Here is a 19,900-nt window from a genome sequence, read left to right on the forward strand (position 1 = left end):
ACCTAAAGAAGTACAAAGAGTGAATACAGAAGGTCCAAAGGAGGCCTACAAAGACATTACCGGAGTTAAGAGGGCTGAGTCATATGGAAAAGCAAGAAGCCTTAAGTTTGTCCACCATAGAAGAGAGAAAAGTGAAGGATGACCTGATCACAATCTTCAAGTTTTTAAACCAGATTGATGGAAATAGATGGTGAACAGATCTTCAAAAGATATTAGGATAGGATAATGAGAGGATATAACATGAAATTTCTCAGGCTTGGCCTTTCTTTCATCTTCTGGAAATGAAAACAGTTCTGTCATGGGCTATTTACCTCTATGATCAGGGGTAAGTCATTTCATGTTCTGCTAAACAACTTTGTGGCATTTGTCTACTTTAGAAAACAGAGATCCTTAAGTTATTTTGCAGATGAATTTCCTTCACCTTGAAGTTCTGGGATTAAATGATTTGGAATGTCTTTCATAGGCAGAGGAATACACAAGTAACTTTCCTTCCACCAGTAGACTGTTTCAATTTGTAATTAAACTACCAGTGCACTTGGCTTGCTATTAGGCCCAGAATATATATATATAGAGTTTTGAGAGAATAATTTGATCCTGATGAGGGCAGGCCAAGAAGGCACTCGCCATTCCATTGTGTTCAGTGTTCACAGACAGATGTTTTCTAGATGCTGAGTGGACTTAGGTGCATAAGATGGTTTTCTCAAATTTGTGTCAATTGCTAATCAGTCGTATACAGTCATTAGTAGTAGTGGGGACCACCATATTTGTAAGAGTAAAGAGCTGTGTATTTGATGTATTGTCTGAGTGATAATTGGATATGAAGTAAAAGCCATGAGTATTATTGCCATGTTTTGTCTAAGGTAAAGAAATAAGTCATGGAATTGACACTAATCTACATTGATTTAAGATGTATCTCCTCGCTAATGCGGGAGACAGCAACAAAGTAAAATAAATAATAATATAAAATAATATATATATATATATATATATATATATATATATATATATATATATATATATATATATATATATATATATAGTATATCATTTATTATTTTATGGCCCATGGGAATATCTTGTTATATGTTGTATTAAATGATTTGGAATGTAGTATGATGTATTATATGTTATTTTTTGATCTTTTTTTTCTTTTTAATGAAAGCCCTGAAATTTTTTTTTAGCTTTTGTGTTTGAAAATTTACTATATCTACATTAAAATATGCTAAATGCTTTGGAAGACTCAGCAGATTTATTGTTTTTTTTTGTTTTTCATTGTCGTTTTCAGTAATGAAAACAAGAAATATATCTTTTCTTATAAATTCCCTGAGACTGCCACCATAATGGAAAGAAATAGGAGCTCATTCTTGGGTGAAGAAGGACTTTGTCTCTCGCTGTTTTGATATCTGTTATCTGTAAAGTCGTAATATGTGCATGATTTTTTTGTAATATCCTAGTGACCATATTGTACAGCTGGCACCCTCACATATTTTCCATTGATACCCTAAGCCACACTGCCAGCATGCCGCATTGCAGATGTCCCAGCTTGGTGTCCTGATTTTGCATGATTAGTGTATTGCTTGTCAGACTAATTATCGATTTGTGCCAGTTTGGTTATTTTGCAGACTATTCAAACAAAATTGTAATTCAGGCAATGAATATGGTAGAATGTAGAAAATCTGTGAACTGAAACTTTTTCACTTTCTTTTAGAGAGTATACCATGTTGGATTCTCAAATTAGCTTCCTTAGACTACACAGTAGATTTAGGGTTCCATTATGACACAAGATTTGATAACTTTTGTAAATATTTTAATACTAATCATTCTCCTGTACAAAATTTTGTGAAATCTTGGCATATTTGTAAATCCATACTTAATATCCCATAACCTGTTTACAGGATTGTCTTCTTAAGATTTCAATAACTGGATATCATCATCACGATTAATTTATTTTCTTTTTCCTCCTTTTCTCGGTGCTGTGGTTGTCTCCTTGTCATCTTTACAACTCCAACTTGGGCGCTGTGTTGTTGATTGAACATTGAAATAATAAAAAACAATTGCTTCTTCATCTCCATCATCTTAATCATTTTGTATTTATATATTTGAAATTACTGAAAAATATTCTGGCACCAACATTAAAATCAATTGCTCTAACCACTGCAATGTGGCATGTGATACGTGAATGTCATGTTGTGGCGGACAATTTTTTTATACCTGGCTTATATGAATCAACATTTTGGCGACTTTATGATATATTCTATCATTACTGTGATGGTAATTGCTGATGCTATGTGGTCATTGGTGTTTGTGTGGTTTTCGTGATGCAAAATGATATCAAATTGTATGTCTGTGACTTTCATCATGAACGTGGACTTCAACTTCCCATGGGCCACTAGTTCACCAGCTGTTAAGCAGCCAGTCCGCATTAATGTTTCTCACCATGGGGGGCTGTACAGGAGCAACGAGTTACTATGGAGGAGGTAGTTTGAACTCCTCGGGGTTAGCCAAAACACCCAGAGAGTCTATGGCTGATGTTCGTGGAAGCACTGGGAGTGGACGGAAGAGAAGCCAGCTCATTCCACGAGATTCGGGTTCATCTCTTGGTTCTGAGTCTTCCATAACTCAGTCAAACATTATGCATCATAGTCACACTTATTCCACAGGTAAGGAGTTTGGTTTTGCATTATATATGAATGATACAGCAGTATAATTTTGACCTCCATGATAAGTTACTTCTTTGCAGTTATAAGAAATACAGTTATAAGATCAGTGTCCCTGCCACAGCCCACTGTCTTTGCAAGAAATATTAGATATCAGTTAACAATGTATCTCTTGAGCAAAATTACCTGCCCACTCATAGTTCATAGGACATAGAACGAACCAAGACTGTTCCCAGGAAAGCACATTAGGGGCTCTGTTAAGAGTGTAGATTATTGATTTGTCAACTTCAGATTTGCCTGAAAATGCATGGATATGGGGGTGTTCAGAAAAATGTTTTTAGCATATGTCACCCTCATCGTTCAAAAATTTAAATACACAAAGGGGAGGGTTTTCAGCATCCTATTTATGCCCCTCTTGGTCGCCTTTGCTACACTCGGGGAGTAAGAGAGTAGAATTCTTTCCCCCATCCCAGGGATATGGAAACAGCAAACAGCTATGAAATATATGTAAAATAGTTTTATATGCTTTTGAATGTGATTCTGTTTAAACTGGATTGTACCCTTGAAATTAAGAAAATGATAGGTGAACTACAATTTTGAGAAATAAATTAATTCAAGTTTTCACTTGACAGATTTAAATCATCAGTCGTTGGATAAAGAAATCATTCGTCGAGTGTCTAGCACAGGAAGCATCAACCACATTGCTCATGCAGAACAAGATGAGTTTAAAGACTCCAATGACTCCTCTACAGAAGAGACAGATGCATTAATGTGTGTATCAGAGACCATTGGCTTCAGCATGGGAGGAAGGTAATGTTTTCATATTCCTGGATACTTTGTTTGGGCTTTGGTGTAGTGGTTAGTGTCACTAACCTTGAATCATGCATGAGCCTACCTGGTTGAAAATTCTGTACAGGGCATTTAGTCTCATCAAAGATCTTATAATTCCAAAGTCAGTCTATATTTCCATGCTACCAGAAGTAGCTCAGCCTTGGGCTGTGGGATCCTATAGAAAGCACCTGGGTAATACAAGGATTTTTTCATTGACATTGTTCATGGGGTAATTATGAGTGAATTACTATATATATTTATTTTATATTTTATTATACTTTGGTGCTGTCTCCCACGTTAGCAAAGTAGAGCAAGGAAACAGACGAAAGAATGGCCCAACCCACCCACATACACATGTATATACATAAACGCCCACACACACACACACACACACATGTACATACCTATACATTTCAACATATACATATATATACATTATCCCTGGGGATAGGGGATTAAGAATACTTCCCACGTATTCCCTGCGTGTCGTAGAAGGCGACTAAAAGGGGAGGGAGCGGGGGGCTGGAAATCCTCCCCTCTCGTTTTTTTTTTTTAATTTTCCAAAAGAAGGAACAGAGAAGGCGGCCAGGTGAGGCTATTCCAAAAAAGGCCCAGTCCTCTGTTCCTAACGCTACCTCGCTAACGCGGGAAATGGCGAATAGTTTAAAAGAAAGAAAAGATATATATACATACACAGACATACACATATATACACATGTACATATTCATTCATGCTGCCTTCATCCATTCCTGCCGCCACCCTGCCACACATGAAATGACACCCCCCTCCCCTTGCGTGCACATGAGGTAGTGCTAGGAAAAGACAACAAAGGCCACATTCATTCACACTCAGTCCCCAGCTGTCATATGTAATGCACTGAAACCACAGCTCCCATTCCACATCCAAGCCCCACACAACCTTCCATGGTTTACCCCAGACGCTTCACATGCCCTGGTTCAATCCATTGACAGCACGTCGACCCCAGTATACTACATCGTTCCAATTCATTCTTATTCCTTGCACACCGTTCACCCTCCTGTATGATCAGGCCCCGATTGTTTAAAATCTTTTTCACTCCATCTTTCCACCTCCAGATTGGTCTCCCACTTCTCCTCGTTCCTTCCACCTCTGACACATATCTGCTCTTTGTCAATCTTTCCTCTCTCATTCTCTCCATGTGACCAAACCATTTCAATACACCCTCTTCTGCTTTCTCAACCACACTTTTTATTCCACACATCTCTCTTACCCTTTCATTACTTACTCGATCAAACCACCACACACCAAATATTGTCCTCAAACATCTTATTTCCAACACATCCAGCATCCTCTGCACAACCCTATCTATTGCCCATGCCTCACAACCATATAACATTGTTGGAACCACTATTCCTTCAAACATCCCATTTTTGCTCTCTGAGATAACGTTCTCGCCTTCCACACATTCTTCAATGCTCCCAGAACCTTTGCCCCCTCCCCCACCCTGTGACTCACTTCTGCTTCCATGGTTCCATCTGCTGCCAAATCCACTCCTAGATATCTAAAACACTTCACTTCCTCCAGTTTTTCTCCATTCATACATACCTCCCAATTGACTTGTCCCTCACCCCTACTGAATCAAATAACCTTGCTCTCTTATTCACATTTACTCTCAGCTTTCTTCTTTCACACACTTTACCAAACTCAGTCACCAGCTTCTGTTTCTCACCCGAATCAGCCACCAGTGCTGTATCATCAGTGAACAACAACTGACTCACTTCCCAAGCTCTCTCATCCACAACAGACTGCATACTTGCCCCTCTTTCCAAAACTCTTGCATGACCTCCCTAGCAACCCCATCCATTAACAAATTAAACAGCCATGGAGACATCACACACCCCTGCCGCAAACCAACATTCACTGGGATCCACTCACTTTCCTCTCTTCCTACTGATACACATGCGTTACATCCTTGATAAAATTTTTCACTGCTTCTAGCAACTTACCTGCCACACCATATATTCTTAATATCTTCCACAGAGCATCTCTATCATATGTCTTCTCCAGATCCATAAATGCTACATACAAATCCATCTGTTTTTCTAAGTATTTCTCACATACATTCTTCAAAGTAAACACCTGATCCACACATCCTCTACCACTTCTGAAACCACACTGCTCCTCCCCAGTCTGATGCTTTGTACATTCCTTCACCTTCTCGATCAATACCCTCTCATATAATTTCCCAGGAATACTCAGTAAACTTATACCTCTGTAATTTGAACACTTACCTTTATCCCCTTTGCCTTTGTACAATGGCACTATACATACATTCCACCAATCCTCAGGTACTTCACCATGAACCATACATACATTGAATATCCTCACCAACCAGTCAACAACACTGTCACCCCCTTTTTTAATAAATTTCACTGTAATACCATCCAAACCCGCCACCTTGCCGGCTTTCATCTTCTGCAAAGCTTTAACTACCTCTTCTCTGTTTACCAAATCATTCTCCCTGTCTTCAAAATACTCACTCCATCTCCCTCTCACTTCGCTACTACTTGCTATTACCTCCCCATTTTCCCCTTTCACCTATGTTCCCATTTGTTCTCTTGTCTTATGCACCTTATTTACCTCCTTCCAAAACATCTTTTTATTTTCCCTAAAATTCATTGATACTCTCTCACCCCAACTCTCATTTGCCCTCTTTTTCACCTCTTGCACCTTTCTCTTGACCTCTTGCCTCTTTCTTTTATACATCTCCCAGTCATTTGTACTATTTCCTAGCAAAAATCATCCAAATGCCTCTCTCTCTTCTCTCTCACTAACAATCTTACTTCTTCATCCTACCACTCACTACCCTTTCTAATCTGCCCACCTTCCATCTTTCTCATGCCACAGGCATGTATACGTTGAAATGTATAGGTATGTATATGTGCGTGTGTGGGCGTGTATGTATATACATGTGTATGTGGGTGGGTTGGGCTATTCTTTTGTCTGTTTCCTTGCGCTACCTTGCTAACGTGGGAGATAGTGACAAAGTATGATGATAATATAAAGTGTATATGTATATGTCTGTGTATGTATATGTATGTATATGTTGAAATGTATAGGTATGTATATGTGCGTGTGTGGGCGTTTATGTATATACATGTGTATGTGGGTGGGTTGGATCATTCTTTCGTCTGTTTCCTTGCGCTACCTTGCTAATGCGGGAGACAGCAACAAAGTATAATAAAAAGAAAAAATATATGTCTATATATATATATATATATATATATATATACATATGTTTGTGAGTCTAGGCAGGAGATCAGTTTCATTGAAAACAACTGCTAATTCAACATTTATCAAATTCTTCCTGATATTCTCAATTTGTCTGATAATTGTCTTACATTGCTTAGGTAGATTACCTATAAGCTGGCCAAAGTTCATAGGTTCTTAGCATAGGTAGAGCCAAAACTGGGTGGAAATCAGTTTTGTAATTTTTCTTTGGAACACAATAGCATAATGTTTCGTGACTCATGTCACATTGTCAAATGTATGGAAAGCAAAGCATGGTCCAGGTGTATATACAAAATGAAGGGTTATGAGAAAAATTATTGACCAGTGAGAGGTGAATGTAATACATAGCTACTCCCTTGTCAGAAAAATGAAAGCTTGCGCTTCTCTTTCCACACGTTTCTCAGTGCTCCCTAAACCTCTACCCCCTCACCCATATCTTATGATTCACCTCAGCTTTCATGGTTCCATTCACTCCATGTGTACTCCCAGGTATCTAAAACACTTGATTTCTTCCAACTTTATTACTTAATTCAAACTCACCCCACCCCCCAACTAATTTGTATCTTTGCACTGTTAACTTAATATACCTTGCTTTTGTTCACATTTACTTTTAACTTCTTCCTTTCACACACTCTTAACTTGTATATCAACTTCTGCAGTTTCTTACTCGTGTCTTCCACCAGTGCTGTATCATCAGCAAACAGTGACTGTCTCCAAAGCTACCCTCACTCTCAATGGGTTGCTTATCTATCCCCACTCTCCAAGATTCTTACATTTACCTCCCTCACCACCTCAGCCATAAACAAATTAAACAGTCATGATGGCATCAAACATCCTTGCCATAGACCTACCTCCACATGGAACTACTTACCCTCCTCTCTACCTACCCATGCATATGCCTTACTCTCTTGATAAAAACTTGTGACTCCTCACAACGAGATAGAGGCCCTTCCATTAGAATTTCACCTCGTTATGCTCAGTATTCAATTCTTTCAGAGCCCTGATCAGAGCTTTTCAGTTCATAAATTTGCCAACCAATTCTCCCTTGTGGAGCAAGTTTTACCATTGAAAATAAACCATTGAGGATCTGATCATCAGATCTAGTGGCTTTTATTTACTTGATCAGTCTTTTATCTTATAACCTAATATTTCATTTATTGTAGGTTAATTACCAAAACATTTTGTCACAGCTTTCTGTAATTTGAACCCTTTGTATGTTTCATCGTGATGCACCTTAATTCCTCTGAGATCTAGCAACCATGTCTTAATTTTATGTCTTTAGTTTTATGTTGTGCTGCAACTGTGACTTCTGCATTCCTTTGGTGCTCTTCATAATTTTAGTTTACAGAGAAGCTAACTAATGCTTAACATATTAGATTTCTAACAAATGTTATGATTTCTTGTCATTCTAATCCTTCAAAGTTCAATAAAAACACCTTTTTTAAACTTTTTTCTTTTTTGCTGGCAACAGGAGCACAGGATTAAGAAAAGGTTGGTTTTAGAGTTTAAGACATAATAAGTGACTGTATGATATTTGAAAATTTGCCTTAACTAATATCGCATATTGAATAGGATAATGAATTTTACTGAAAGAAATGTATGGTAAGGCTTCAGTGATGAATGGAGTTGCATACTAAGTGTTGAAGAAGAGTTGAAATGATTAGTGCATTTTTGCACTATATAAGAAATCTCAGATGTAGGGTTTCTGTGATGTCCCCTTCTTAGCTTTTTAATATTAGCCTAGTATCCCTCTCTTAGCTGTTTGATATTAGCCTAGTATTCCTTTATTAGTTGTATGATACTAGCTTAGGTGGCTAGTTTTAAGATTTCAAATAGTGGAAAAAGGTTACTCAACTATATTTTATTCATGAAATTGTTAAAGTATGGTGTTAAACTCCTGTTCTACTACTTAATGTATGCAGTTTTCACTTTGCATAGAAGCACTTTTTTAAGGCATTTTCATTTTCAGTCACCTGGTGCTGAACTCAGAAGGTGGTACTACAATCAGTCCATCACAGGTGAGTCTCTCGACACCTTCACCTCCCATACACCAGCTTGGGTCAAGCACAGGAGACACAGAACATAAGCCTTCTCCTAAGCGCAGTCCAATGCTGAAGTCTTACAGTCAGGACACTGATGCCAGCTCCAGATCAGACACTGTGTTGAAGGTATGAGTTCATTAAATTCTATGGAGTGCATTTCAACGTGTGTGGAAGTGGTAGCAGCATCTTTGGGAAGAACAGTGAGTAGGAGTTATAACGGGCCCTCAGAAAGTGTCAGAATCTCTTGGCTACGACAGGATGAATAAACTTAGATGAAGCAATGTAATGATTAGCTTGTAACAGAAGTGTGTGTTTCTAGTAACAGAGATAGAAAAGCATGTACAGTAAAATCTCTCTTATCTGAAATGCTTGTGAGTGAGCCAAAACAAAATTTCCATTTATTCAAGCTTTTAAATACATTGAATAATTCTGAAATTGTAATATTTTAAGATATTTTATGTAGAGGTAATATTAATATATGTAAGCAAATGCCTTGATCATCCTCTGCTGCTTGTTGGTGTCTTAGATAGTCATCATGTCAACACTAAGGTCCTTCACAAGCACTACCTTTAACTTGCTTTTAGCCAGCCTCTTGCACAATTCACCTTTAGCCAGCCTCTTGCACTACTCCATCTTTTTAAGGCTTAAAACATTCCTCTTGTGCTTCATGAGAGATGTAAATGGTTTCAAGGAGCTGTCAGGGCTATTGTCTGCAGTAGTAATTTAGGGTGCACAAAATACACAATTATGTAAGACTAGCCTATTAGACTGCACCAGAAAGCACCTGGGAGACAGTAAACAATCAGCAGGGCCATAAGACATAAGGGGGTGACAACATTTTGTTTTCTCAAATTACAGATAACACAGGTTTTACTGTATTTTGGGTGTGCTTTAAAATGCATTCATACTACATTATTGATCTTCCTTCTCATTACTTATATGTGACAATTATTACTTCCTCATAAATGCTCAATATTGTCCATAGTAATGCATATTTTATTTCTCTTAGTTTCATATGTCTTCTCTTACTTAACACATCAGTAGGTACAAAAACTTAAATACTTTGAAGTCAAGGAACATTTTGCATTGTGTTTTCTTGATTACTTTTCATGGACAAATACTATTCTTTTCTGATATGATAGTCACAGTAACATGGAGCCATTTGATATAGACTCACAAATGGAATGCAAGAAACCGTGCTGTCATATCACTTTATATAGAATCTTCAGTATGTCCTACAGGGGAGGGAACACGTGGAAAGTAAAAGGGAATGGGAGAGGGGATGAGGGAGGCAGTTAGTAAACAGGATCCTGTGGAGAGGCTAACTGACATCAGATCTTGCTTACTGGCTGTGTCCAGGAATGTTTCTTTGTAGTTGGAGAGGACAGACACAAAAGGATTGTAACTGGGGATTTATTGTTAGCTTTATGGATGTGAGCAGATTAGATATCATATTTGAAAACTAGTTGCAGGCAGTGAGGTAGTCAGAATCTTACAACAAAATATTGAAGAATTGTTTTTGCCTGAAATGCTTCTTTTTGTTCATATGTTAGCTGGAGAGTGCCAAGTTTCACCAATGCAATGGAGAGGGAAGGAAGTGTAAGGAAGAGAACAAATGCCAAGAATACTGGCTGAAGGAGGGGAGAGGTGCAGACAATTTTGATGGAATGCTGAATGACAGGTGTAATATTGAGGTGTGAATGATGTGAGTGAGGTTTTGAAGCTAAGCATTTAAAAGAGAAATAGAGAACTAAGGCCTTAGTTTTGTTGTCAGAGAAGTGATTAAAGAGGGAATGGGATAAGAATATGTGGACTTGGGAAAGAAACTGGAAATTACTGATAAAAAAATGAAATAGGGAGATATTATAAGTAATGGCAGCTGAAAAAGACATAAAGAATAAATGGAAATGCCTATTTCAGTATACTGAAGATAACAGGAGAAACAGAGGATATTCTTGTCACTATCCATAGGTATGTGGTAGACAGTGAAAGAAAAAGTTCAGACTTTTGTATCAGACTTTAAGGGAACCCTGTAACCGCTTTGGAATCACACCTACTCCATCTTGATAAAAGAAACAGAGTTGTTAGTAATTAAAGAAAGGGCTGGAAAAAGACTAGTTTTGTAGAACTTGACTCATTCCCTCATTAATTTTCTCAGTAACACATTTTTTCATCTAGTTCAAAGTGGATTAGGAGTTTGATATAACACTGCCCTTCTATGGTGAAAGTTACAAGTCTGATACTCATTTTCCTTTTCCCTTCCACAAACCAGTTCATGCAGAAATTTTCCTGCCTTTTCTAGTCATCTTCAGCATGTCAAAAGACAGATTTATATCCGTTTCTTTGTGTTTTTCACATCTGCAGTCATGAGTCTTCAATCTCCTATGTACATAAATATTTTTCATTTTATCCCATTACTCTTTCTCAGCATATTCCCATAGCATTTCTTTCTCCTCCCTTAACACATCTTCCCTATAGAGATAACCATGGTTCTCCAATCTCTTCAATATCACAATCTCATTACTTGCCTCCTCAGTGTCAGACTTGTCCTTCAAAGTACAACAATCTCTTCAGCAGTTTTGCCTTTTCAATTTTTAATTTTTTGAAAAGTACTTAGTTGTTTGTTCTGTACTCTGCTCTTCTCATTTTCTTCAGTACATTATAACAACTAAGTACATTCTACAAAAGTTTATTCAAGAACAAAATTGAGTTGCCATTGTGACACGTTTTATCATTTTTATTGGACATTCTAGTTATCAATATAAACGGCACTTAATTTTATGAAGATATTATTGTGAATTAGGCCTTATCCACTACACCAGTAGATTGAATTGAAGTCTGGATGATTATTACCTTTCATAAAATGTTGATTTTTACTATTTTCTTTTTTACCAATGTGTACGATCTGATACATGTGATATTGAGGATTTTTGTTTACCTGTACTGTCTTCATTCCCACTTGTTTCCCATTACTGTCTCATCTTCCAATTATGACAATATAATGATTCTATTAGGACTGAAATTTCTTCAGATTTTTCCATACTCCTATGGGCTTCTTTGTCAGACACCTGTTTGCCTGCCAACATTCTCATACTTCAGGGCATTTTATTAGATGCCTCTTTATTAAATGTATCTTTTTTTTCTTTTTTTTTTCTTGCTTTGTCGCTGTCTCCCGCGTTTGCGAGGTAGCGCAAGGAAACAGACGAAAGAAATGGCCCAACCCACCCCCATACACATGTATATACATACACATCCAGACACGCAAATATACATACCTACACAGCTTTCCATGGTTTACCCCAGACGCTTCACATGCCCTGATTCAATCCACTGACAGCACGTCAACCCCGGTATACCACATCGATCCAATTCACTCTATTCCTTGCCCTCCTTTCACCCTCCTGCATGTTCAGGCCCCGATCACACAAAATCTTTTTCACTCCATCTTTCCACCTCCAATTTGGTCTCCCACTTCTCCTCGTTCCCTCCACCTCCGACACATATATCCTCTTGGTCAATCTTTCTTCACTCATTCTCTCCATGTGCCCAAACCATTTCAAAACACCCTCTTCTGCTCTCTCAACCACGCTCTTTTTATTTCCACACATCTCTTCTACCCTTACATTACTTACTCGATCAAACCACCTCACACCACACATTGTCCTCAAACATCTCATTTCCAGCACATCCACCCTCCTGCGCACAACTCTATTATTAGCCCACGCCTCGCAACCATACAAAATTGTTGGAACCACTATTCCTTCAAACATACCCATTTTTGCTTTCCGAGATAATTTTCTCGACTTCCACACATTCTTCAAGGCTCCCAGGATTTTCGCCCCCTCCCCCACCCTATGATTCACTTCCGCTTCCATGGTTCCATCCACTGCCAGATCCACTCCCAGATATCTAAAACACTTTACTTCCTCCAGTTTTTCTCCATTCAAACTTACCTCCCAATTGACTTGACCCTCAACCCTACTGTACCTAATAACCTTGCTCTTATTCACATTTACTCTTAACTTTCTTCTTTCACACACTTTACCAAACTCAGTCACCAGCTTCTGCAGTTTCTCACATGAATCAGCCACCAGTGCTGTATCATCAGTGAACAACAACTGACTCACTTTCCAAGCTCTCTCATCCACAACAGACTTCATACTTGCCCCTCTTTCCAAAACTCTTGCATTCACCTCCCTAACAACCCCATCCATAAACAAATTAAACAACCATGGAGACATCACACACCCCTGCCGCAAACCTACATTCAATGAGAACCAATCACTTTCCTCTCTTCCTACACGTACACATTCCTTACAACCTCGATAAAAACTTTTCACTGCTTCTAACAACTTGCCTCCCACACCATATATTCTTAATACCTTTTTTTTCTATAGAAAGATATTTCCTCTGCATCTGGTGTATTGATCAACTACATATTCTACAAGATTATCTTAAGCTCTTTTACTCTTCTGGCAGTCATTATCATACCTGCAGACTGGTAATTTTTCATATTTGTAATTGTATTAAGTTTACTTTTCATTCAGTTGTTTCACAGCTGTGTTTTTCTTTAGTGAGTGATCTTCCTCCCTTTCTAAATGTAATTATATAAAAGTAAATATTTTGGCACTCAATATGTATTCATTTGACCAAGTTTCACTTTGTTTCATAAATAGAACATGAAAATGTAAGATAGTTTTCTTACTTTAGGCTAAAAATTACTGCCATTTATGTAATTGGAAACACACACATTGCAAGTACATTCTGCATACTTTTTAAGTTGTGAAACACAAAATGTTGTTCATTGACCTCTTTTTGGTATTCAGGTTACCCCTAGTCCCTTCTTGGAATGTATCATTTTTGAGTAGTGTTTCTTACTATTTTGATTCCTATTTTCCATGTTGATCAGTCAATCAAAGCTGTAACCATTAAACAAGCTGAAAACTTTCACTCAGATAGATCCTGTGCTTATAGATTTTCATGTTACGGTTGGTTTTGCTTATTGTCCACCTGTTTTGCTAAAATTCTATTTATTAGCTGTGAATAATTGGAGTATTACTGCACTCAAGAGATAAGTAGACATCCTGATTTTTGGTTGTATAGTACAAGTACATTTTCAGTGAGCATTTGGTAAGTGATGGTAACCAAAATTAAGGCAGGAATGAATTTCCATGACTGCACATCTTACCGCACTGATACCTATATTTTCACATCTAGAGTGTCAGCTTTCAATTTCTGTCAACCCTTACCCTCTGAATGACTTTTCCATATCAGTATATTAATCGTTATGTAAGCAAAAGAATAAAGTCTACAGATTGTCTGTTTCCCAATATGAAATGGATCATATGTTTACATATCTGAGGTATAATGCTGAAGTTAAATGGTATATCCCCTGATGGGGTGGCAGAGGAAGGGAGAAGGGGATTGGAAGTAGAGCAGAGGGGTGAGCCTCTGATGCAAATTCAGTAATGACTCTTATTATGATTTACATAAGAAACATGTAAAAGTACAGGATATGTAGAAACAGATGAGCTAGTATAACTTATATGGCCATGAGATAGCATTGAACATGAAGGGTAATTCCCTTAGTGGAGACATTAGGGAAAGGGAGATGGTGGGGTACAATAGGGAAGGTGAGCCTTGTGATCCACATACATTAAGTAATTACATATAATTTTACGTGTATATATCTATTGTTATTTATTTATTTTGCTTTGTCGCTGTCTCCCACGTTTGCGAGGTAGCGCAAGGAAACAGACGAAAGAAATGGCCCAACCCACCCCCATACACATGTATATACATACACGTCCCCACACGCAAATATACATACCCATACATCTCAATGTACACACATATATATACACACACAGACATATACATATATACACATGCACACAATTCACACTGTCTGCCTTTATTCATTCCCATCGCCAGCTCGCCACACATGGAATAACATCCCCCTCCCCCCTCATGTGTGTGTGAGGTAGCACTAGGAAAAGACAACAAAGGCCCCATTCGTTCACACTCAGTCTCTAGCTGTCATGCAATAATGCCCAAAACCACAGCTCCCTTTCCAGTTTTATGTTATTATTATACGTAATTTTTTTTTTTTTCCAAAAGAAGGAACAGAGAAGGGGGCCAGGTGAGGATATTCCCTCAAAGGCCCAGTCCTCTGTTCTTAACGCTACCTCGCTAACGCGGGAAATGGCGAATAGTTTGAAAGAAAAAAGAAAGATATATATATATATATATATATATATATATATATATATATATATATGGTAAATTATATGGTAAAGATATATATATATATATATATATATATATATATATATATATATATATATATATATATATATATAGATGTGTGGAAATAAAAAGAGCGTGGTTGAGAGAGCAGAAGAGGGTGTTTTGAAATGGTTTGGGCACATGGAGAGAATGAGTGAGGAAAGATTGACCAAGAGGATATATGTGTCGGAGGTGGAGGGAACGAGGAGAAGAGGGAGACCAAATTGGAGGTGGAAAGACGGAGTGAAAAGGATTTTGTGTGATCGGGGCCTGAACATGCAGGAGGGTGAAAGGAGGGCAAGGAATAGAGTGAATTGGAGCGATGTGGTATACAGGGGTTGACGTGCTGTCAGTGGATTGAATCAAGGCATGTGAAGCGTCTGGGGTAAACCATGGAAAGCTGTGTAGGTATGTATATTTGCGTGTGTGGACGTATGTATATACATGTGTATGGGGGGGGGGGCCATTTCTTTCGTCTGTTTCCTTGCGCTACCTCGCAAACGCGGGAGACAGCGACAAAGTATAATAAAAAAAAAAAAAGAAAAATATATATATATATATATATATATTATCCCTGGGGATAGGGGAGAAAGAATACTTCCCACGTATTCCCTGCGTGTCGTAGAAGGCGACTAAAAGGGAAGGGAGCGGGGGGCTGGAAATCCTCCCCTCTCGTTTTTTTTTTTAATTTTCCAAAAGAAGGAACAGAGAAGAGGGCCAGGTGAGGATATTCCCTCAAAGGCCCAGTCCTCTGTTCTTAACGCTACCTCGCTATCGCGGGAAATGGCGAATAGTATGAAAAAAAAAAATATATATATATATATATATATATATATATATATATATATATATATATATATATATATATATATATATATATGGTAAATTATATGGGAGGGTATTGATTGAGAGGGTGAAGGCATGTACAGAGCATCAGATTGGGGAAGAGCAGTGTGGTTTCAGAAGTGGTAGAGGATGTGTGGATCAGGTGTTTGCTTTGAAGAATGTATGTGAGAAATACTTAGAAAAGCAAATGGATTTGTATGAAGCATTTATGGATCAGGAGAAGGCATATGATAGAGTTGATAGAGGTGCTTTGTGGAAGGTATTAAGAATATATGGTGTGGGAGGCAAGTTGTTAGAAGCAGTGAAAAGTTTTTATTGAGGATGTAAGGCATGTGTACGTGTAGGAAGAGAGGAAAGTGATTGGTTCTCAGTGAATGTAGGTTTGCGGCAGGGGTGTGTGATGTCTCCATGGTTGTTTAATTTGTTTATGGATGGGGTGTTAGGGAGGTGAATGCAAGAGTTTTGGAAAGAGGGGCAAGTATGAAGTCTGTTGGGGATGAGAGAGCTTGGGAAGTGAGTCAGTTGTTGTTCGCTGATGATACAGCGCTGGTGGCTGATTCATGTGAGAAACTGCAGAAGCTGGTGACTGAGTTTGGTAAAGTGTGTGAAAGAAGAAAGTTAAGAGTAAATGTGAATAAGAGCAAGGTTATTAGGTACAGTAGGGTTGAGGGTCAAGTCAATTGGGAGGTAAGTTTGAATGGAGAAAAACTGGAGGAAGTAAAGTGTTTTAGATATCTGGGAGTGGATCTGGCAGCGGATGGAACCATGGAAGTGGAAGTGGATCATAGGATGGGGGAGGAGGCGAAAATCCTGGGAGCCTTGAAGAATGTGTGGAAGTCGAGAACATTATCTCGGAAAGCAAAAATGGGTATGTTTGAAGGAATAGTGGTTCCAACAATGTTGTATGGTTGCGAGGCGTGGGCTATGGATAGAGTTGTGCGCAGGAGGATGGATGTGCTGGAAATGAGATGTTTGAGGACAATGTGTGGTGTGAGGTGGTTTGATCAAGTAAGTAACGTAAGGGTAAGAGAGATGTGTGGAAATAAAAAGAGCGTGGTTGAGAGAGCAGAAGAGGGTGTTTTGAAATGGTTTGGGCACATGGAGAGAATGAGTGAGGAAAGATTGACCAAGAGGATATATGTGTCGGAGGTGGAGGGAACGAGGAGAAGAGGGAGACCAAATTGGAGGTGGAAAGATGGAGTGAAAAAGATTTTGTGTGATCGGGGCCTGAACATGCAGGAGGGTGAAAGGAGGGCAAGGAATAGAGTGAATTGGAGCGATGTGGTATACCGGGGTTGACGTGCTGTCAGTGGATTGAATCAAGGCATGTGAAGCGTCTGGGGTAAACCATGGAAAGCTGTGTAGGTATGTATATTTGCGTGTGTGGACGTATGTATATACATGTGTATTGGGGTGGGTTGGGCCATTTCTTTCGTCTGTTTCCTTGCGCTACCTCGCAAACATGGGAGACAGCGACAAAGCAAAAAAAAAAAAAAAAAAAAGTTTGTTGAGTATTCCTGGTAAATTATATGGGAGGGTATTGATTGAGAGGGTGAAGGCATGTACAGAGCATCAGATTGGGGAAGAGCAGTGTGGTTTCAGAAGTGGTAGAGGATGTGTGGATCAGGTGTTTGCTTTGAAGAATGTATGTGAGAAATACTTAGAAAAGCAAATGGATTTGTATGTAGCATTTATGGATCTGGAGAAGGCATATGATAGAGTTGATAGAGATGCTCTGTGGAAGGTATTAAGAATATATGGTGTGGGAGGCAAGTTGTTAGAAGCAGTGAAAAGTTTTTATCGAGGATGTAAGGCACGTGTACGTGTAGGAAGAGAGGAAAGTGATTGGTTCTCAGTGAATGTAGGTTTGCGGCAGGGGTGTGTGATGTCTCCATGGTTGTTTAATTTGTTTATGGATGGGGTTGTTAGGGAGGTGAATGCAAGAGTTTTGGAAAGAGGGGCAAGTATGAAGTCTGTTGTGGATGAGAGAGCTTGGGAAGTGAGTCAGTTGTTGTTCGCTGATGATACAGCACTGGTGGCTGATTCATGTGAGAAACTGCAGAAGCTGGTGACTAAGTTTGGTAAAGTGTGTGAAAGAAGAAAGTTAAGAGTAAATGTGAATAAGAGCAAGGTTATTAGGTACAGTAGGGTTGAGGGTCAAGTCAATTGGGAGGTAAGTTTGAATGTAGAAAAACTGGAGGAAGTAAAGTGTTTTAGATATATGGGAGTGGATCTGGCAGCGGATGGAACCATGGAAGCGGAAGTGAATCATAGGATGGGGGAGGGGGCGAAAATCCTGGTAGCCTTGAAGAATGTGTGGAAGTCGAGAACATTATCTCGGAAAGCAAAAATGGCTATGTTTGAAGGAATAGTGGTTTCAACAATGTTGTATGGTTGCGAGGCGTGGGCTATGGATAGAGATGTGCGCAGGAGGGTGGATGTGCTGGAAATGAGATGTTTGAGGACAATGTGTGGTGTGAGGTGGTTTGATCGAGTAAGTAATATAAGGGTAAGAGAGATGTGTGGAAATAAAAAGAGCGTGGTTGAGAGAGCAGAAGAGGGTGTTTTGAAATGGTTTGGGCACATGGAGAGAATGAGTGAGGAAAGATTGACCAAGAGGATATATGTGTCGGAGGTGGAGGGAACGAGGAGAAGTGGGAGACCAAATTGGAGGTGGAAAGATGGAGTGAAAAAGATTTTGTGTGATCGGGGCCTGAACATGCAGGAGGGTGAAAGGCGGGCAAGGAATAGAGTGAATTGGATCGATGTGGTATACTGGGGTTGACGTGCTGTCAGTGGATTGAATCAGGGCATGTGAAGTGTCTGGGGTAAACCATGGAAAGTTGTGTGGGGCCTGGATGTGGAAAGGGAGCTATGGTTTCGTGCATTATTGCGTGACAGCTGGAGACTGAGTGTGAACGAATGGAGCCTTTGTTGTCTTTTCCTAGTGCTACCTCGGACACATGAGGGGGGAGGGGGATGGTATTCCATGTGTGGCAAGGTGGCGATGGGAATGAATAGGGGCAGACAGTGTGAATTGTGTGCATGGGTATATATGTATGTGTCTGTGTGTGTATATATATGTGTACATTGAGATGTATAGGTATATATATTTGCGTGTGTGTGTGTACATTGTGTATGGGGGTGGGTTGTGCCATTTCTTTTGTCTGTTTCCTTGTGCTACCTCGCAAACGCGGAAGACAGCGACAAAGCAAAATAAAAATAAAAAATAGTACATATGTACATATTCACACTTGCCTTCATCCACTCCTGGCACTACCTCGTCCCACAGGAAACATCATTGCTACTCCCTGCTTCAGCAAGGTAGTGCCAGGAAAACAGACTAAAAGGCCAAATTCGTTCACACTCAGTCTCTAGCTGTCCTGTGTAATCCACCAAAACCACTGCTCCCTATCTACATCCAGGCCCCACAGACCCTCATGGCTTACCTCAGATGTTTCACATGCCCTAGTTCAGTCCATTTACAGTAAGTTGACCCAGGTTTACCACATCATTCCAATTCATTCTATTCCATGCATATCTCTCACCCTCCTGTATGTTCTAACCTTGATTGCTCAAAATCTTTTACACTCCATCCTTCCACCTCCAATTTGGTTTCCTGCTTAGCCTTGTTCCCCCCCACCTCTGACACATATATCCCCTTTGTCAGTCTCTCCTCACTCATTCTCTCCATATGTCCAAACCATGTCAACACCCCTCTCTGGTCTCTCAACCACACTCTTTTTATTTCCGTACATTTCCCTTACCCTTTCTTTACTTAATCAAACCACCTCACACCACATGTCCTTAAACATTTCACCTCCAACACATCCACCCTCCTCCATACAACCCCATCTATAGCCCATGCCTCACAACCATATAATATTGTTGGAACTACTATTCCTTCTCACATACCCACTTTTCCTCTCCGAGACGATGTCCTCTCCCTCCACTCATTCTTCATT

At 39.1% G+C, this 19,900-nt stretch overlaps 1 protein-coding gene across 7 annotated transcripts in view; it reads left to right on the top strand.

Annotated features, from left to right (window-relative positions):
• The window catches only part of Stim (stromal interaction molecule), a 173,172-nt gene that overhangs the window by 144,476 nt on the left and 8,796 nt on the right, over nt 1–19,900 (top strand). For 5 of the 7 annotated variants that reach the window (XM_071670129.1, XM_071670128.1, XM_071670130.1 and 2 more), the window contains 3 exons: nt 2,394–2,660; nt 3,290–3,467; nt 8,729–8,927. In XM_071670129.1, the coding sequence (XP_071526230.1) occupies nt 2,394–2,660; nt 3,290–3,467; nt 8,729–8,927 (644 nt within the window). The remainder of the gene's footprint in view (nt 1–2,393; nt 2,661–3,289; nt 3,468–8,728; nt 8,928–19,900) is intronic. The other 2 variants (XM_071670135.1, XM_071670131.1) reach the window with 2 other exon arrangements.

The sequence above is a fragment of the Panulirus ornatus genome, chromosome 14 (assembly GCF_036320965.1).
Source record: "Panulirus ornatus isolate Po-2019 chromosome 14, ASM3632096v1, whole genome shotgun sequence".
NCBI lineage: Eukaryota > Metazoa > Arthropoda > Malacostraca > Decapoda > Palinuridae > Panulirus > Panulirus ornatus.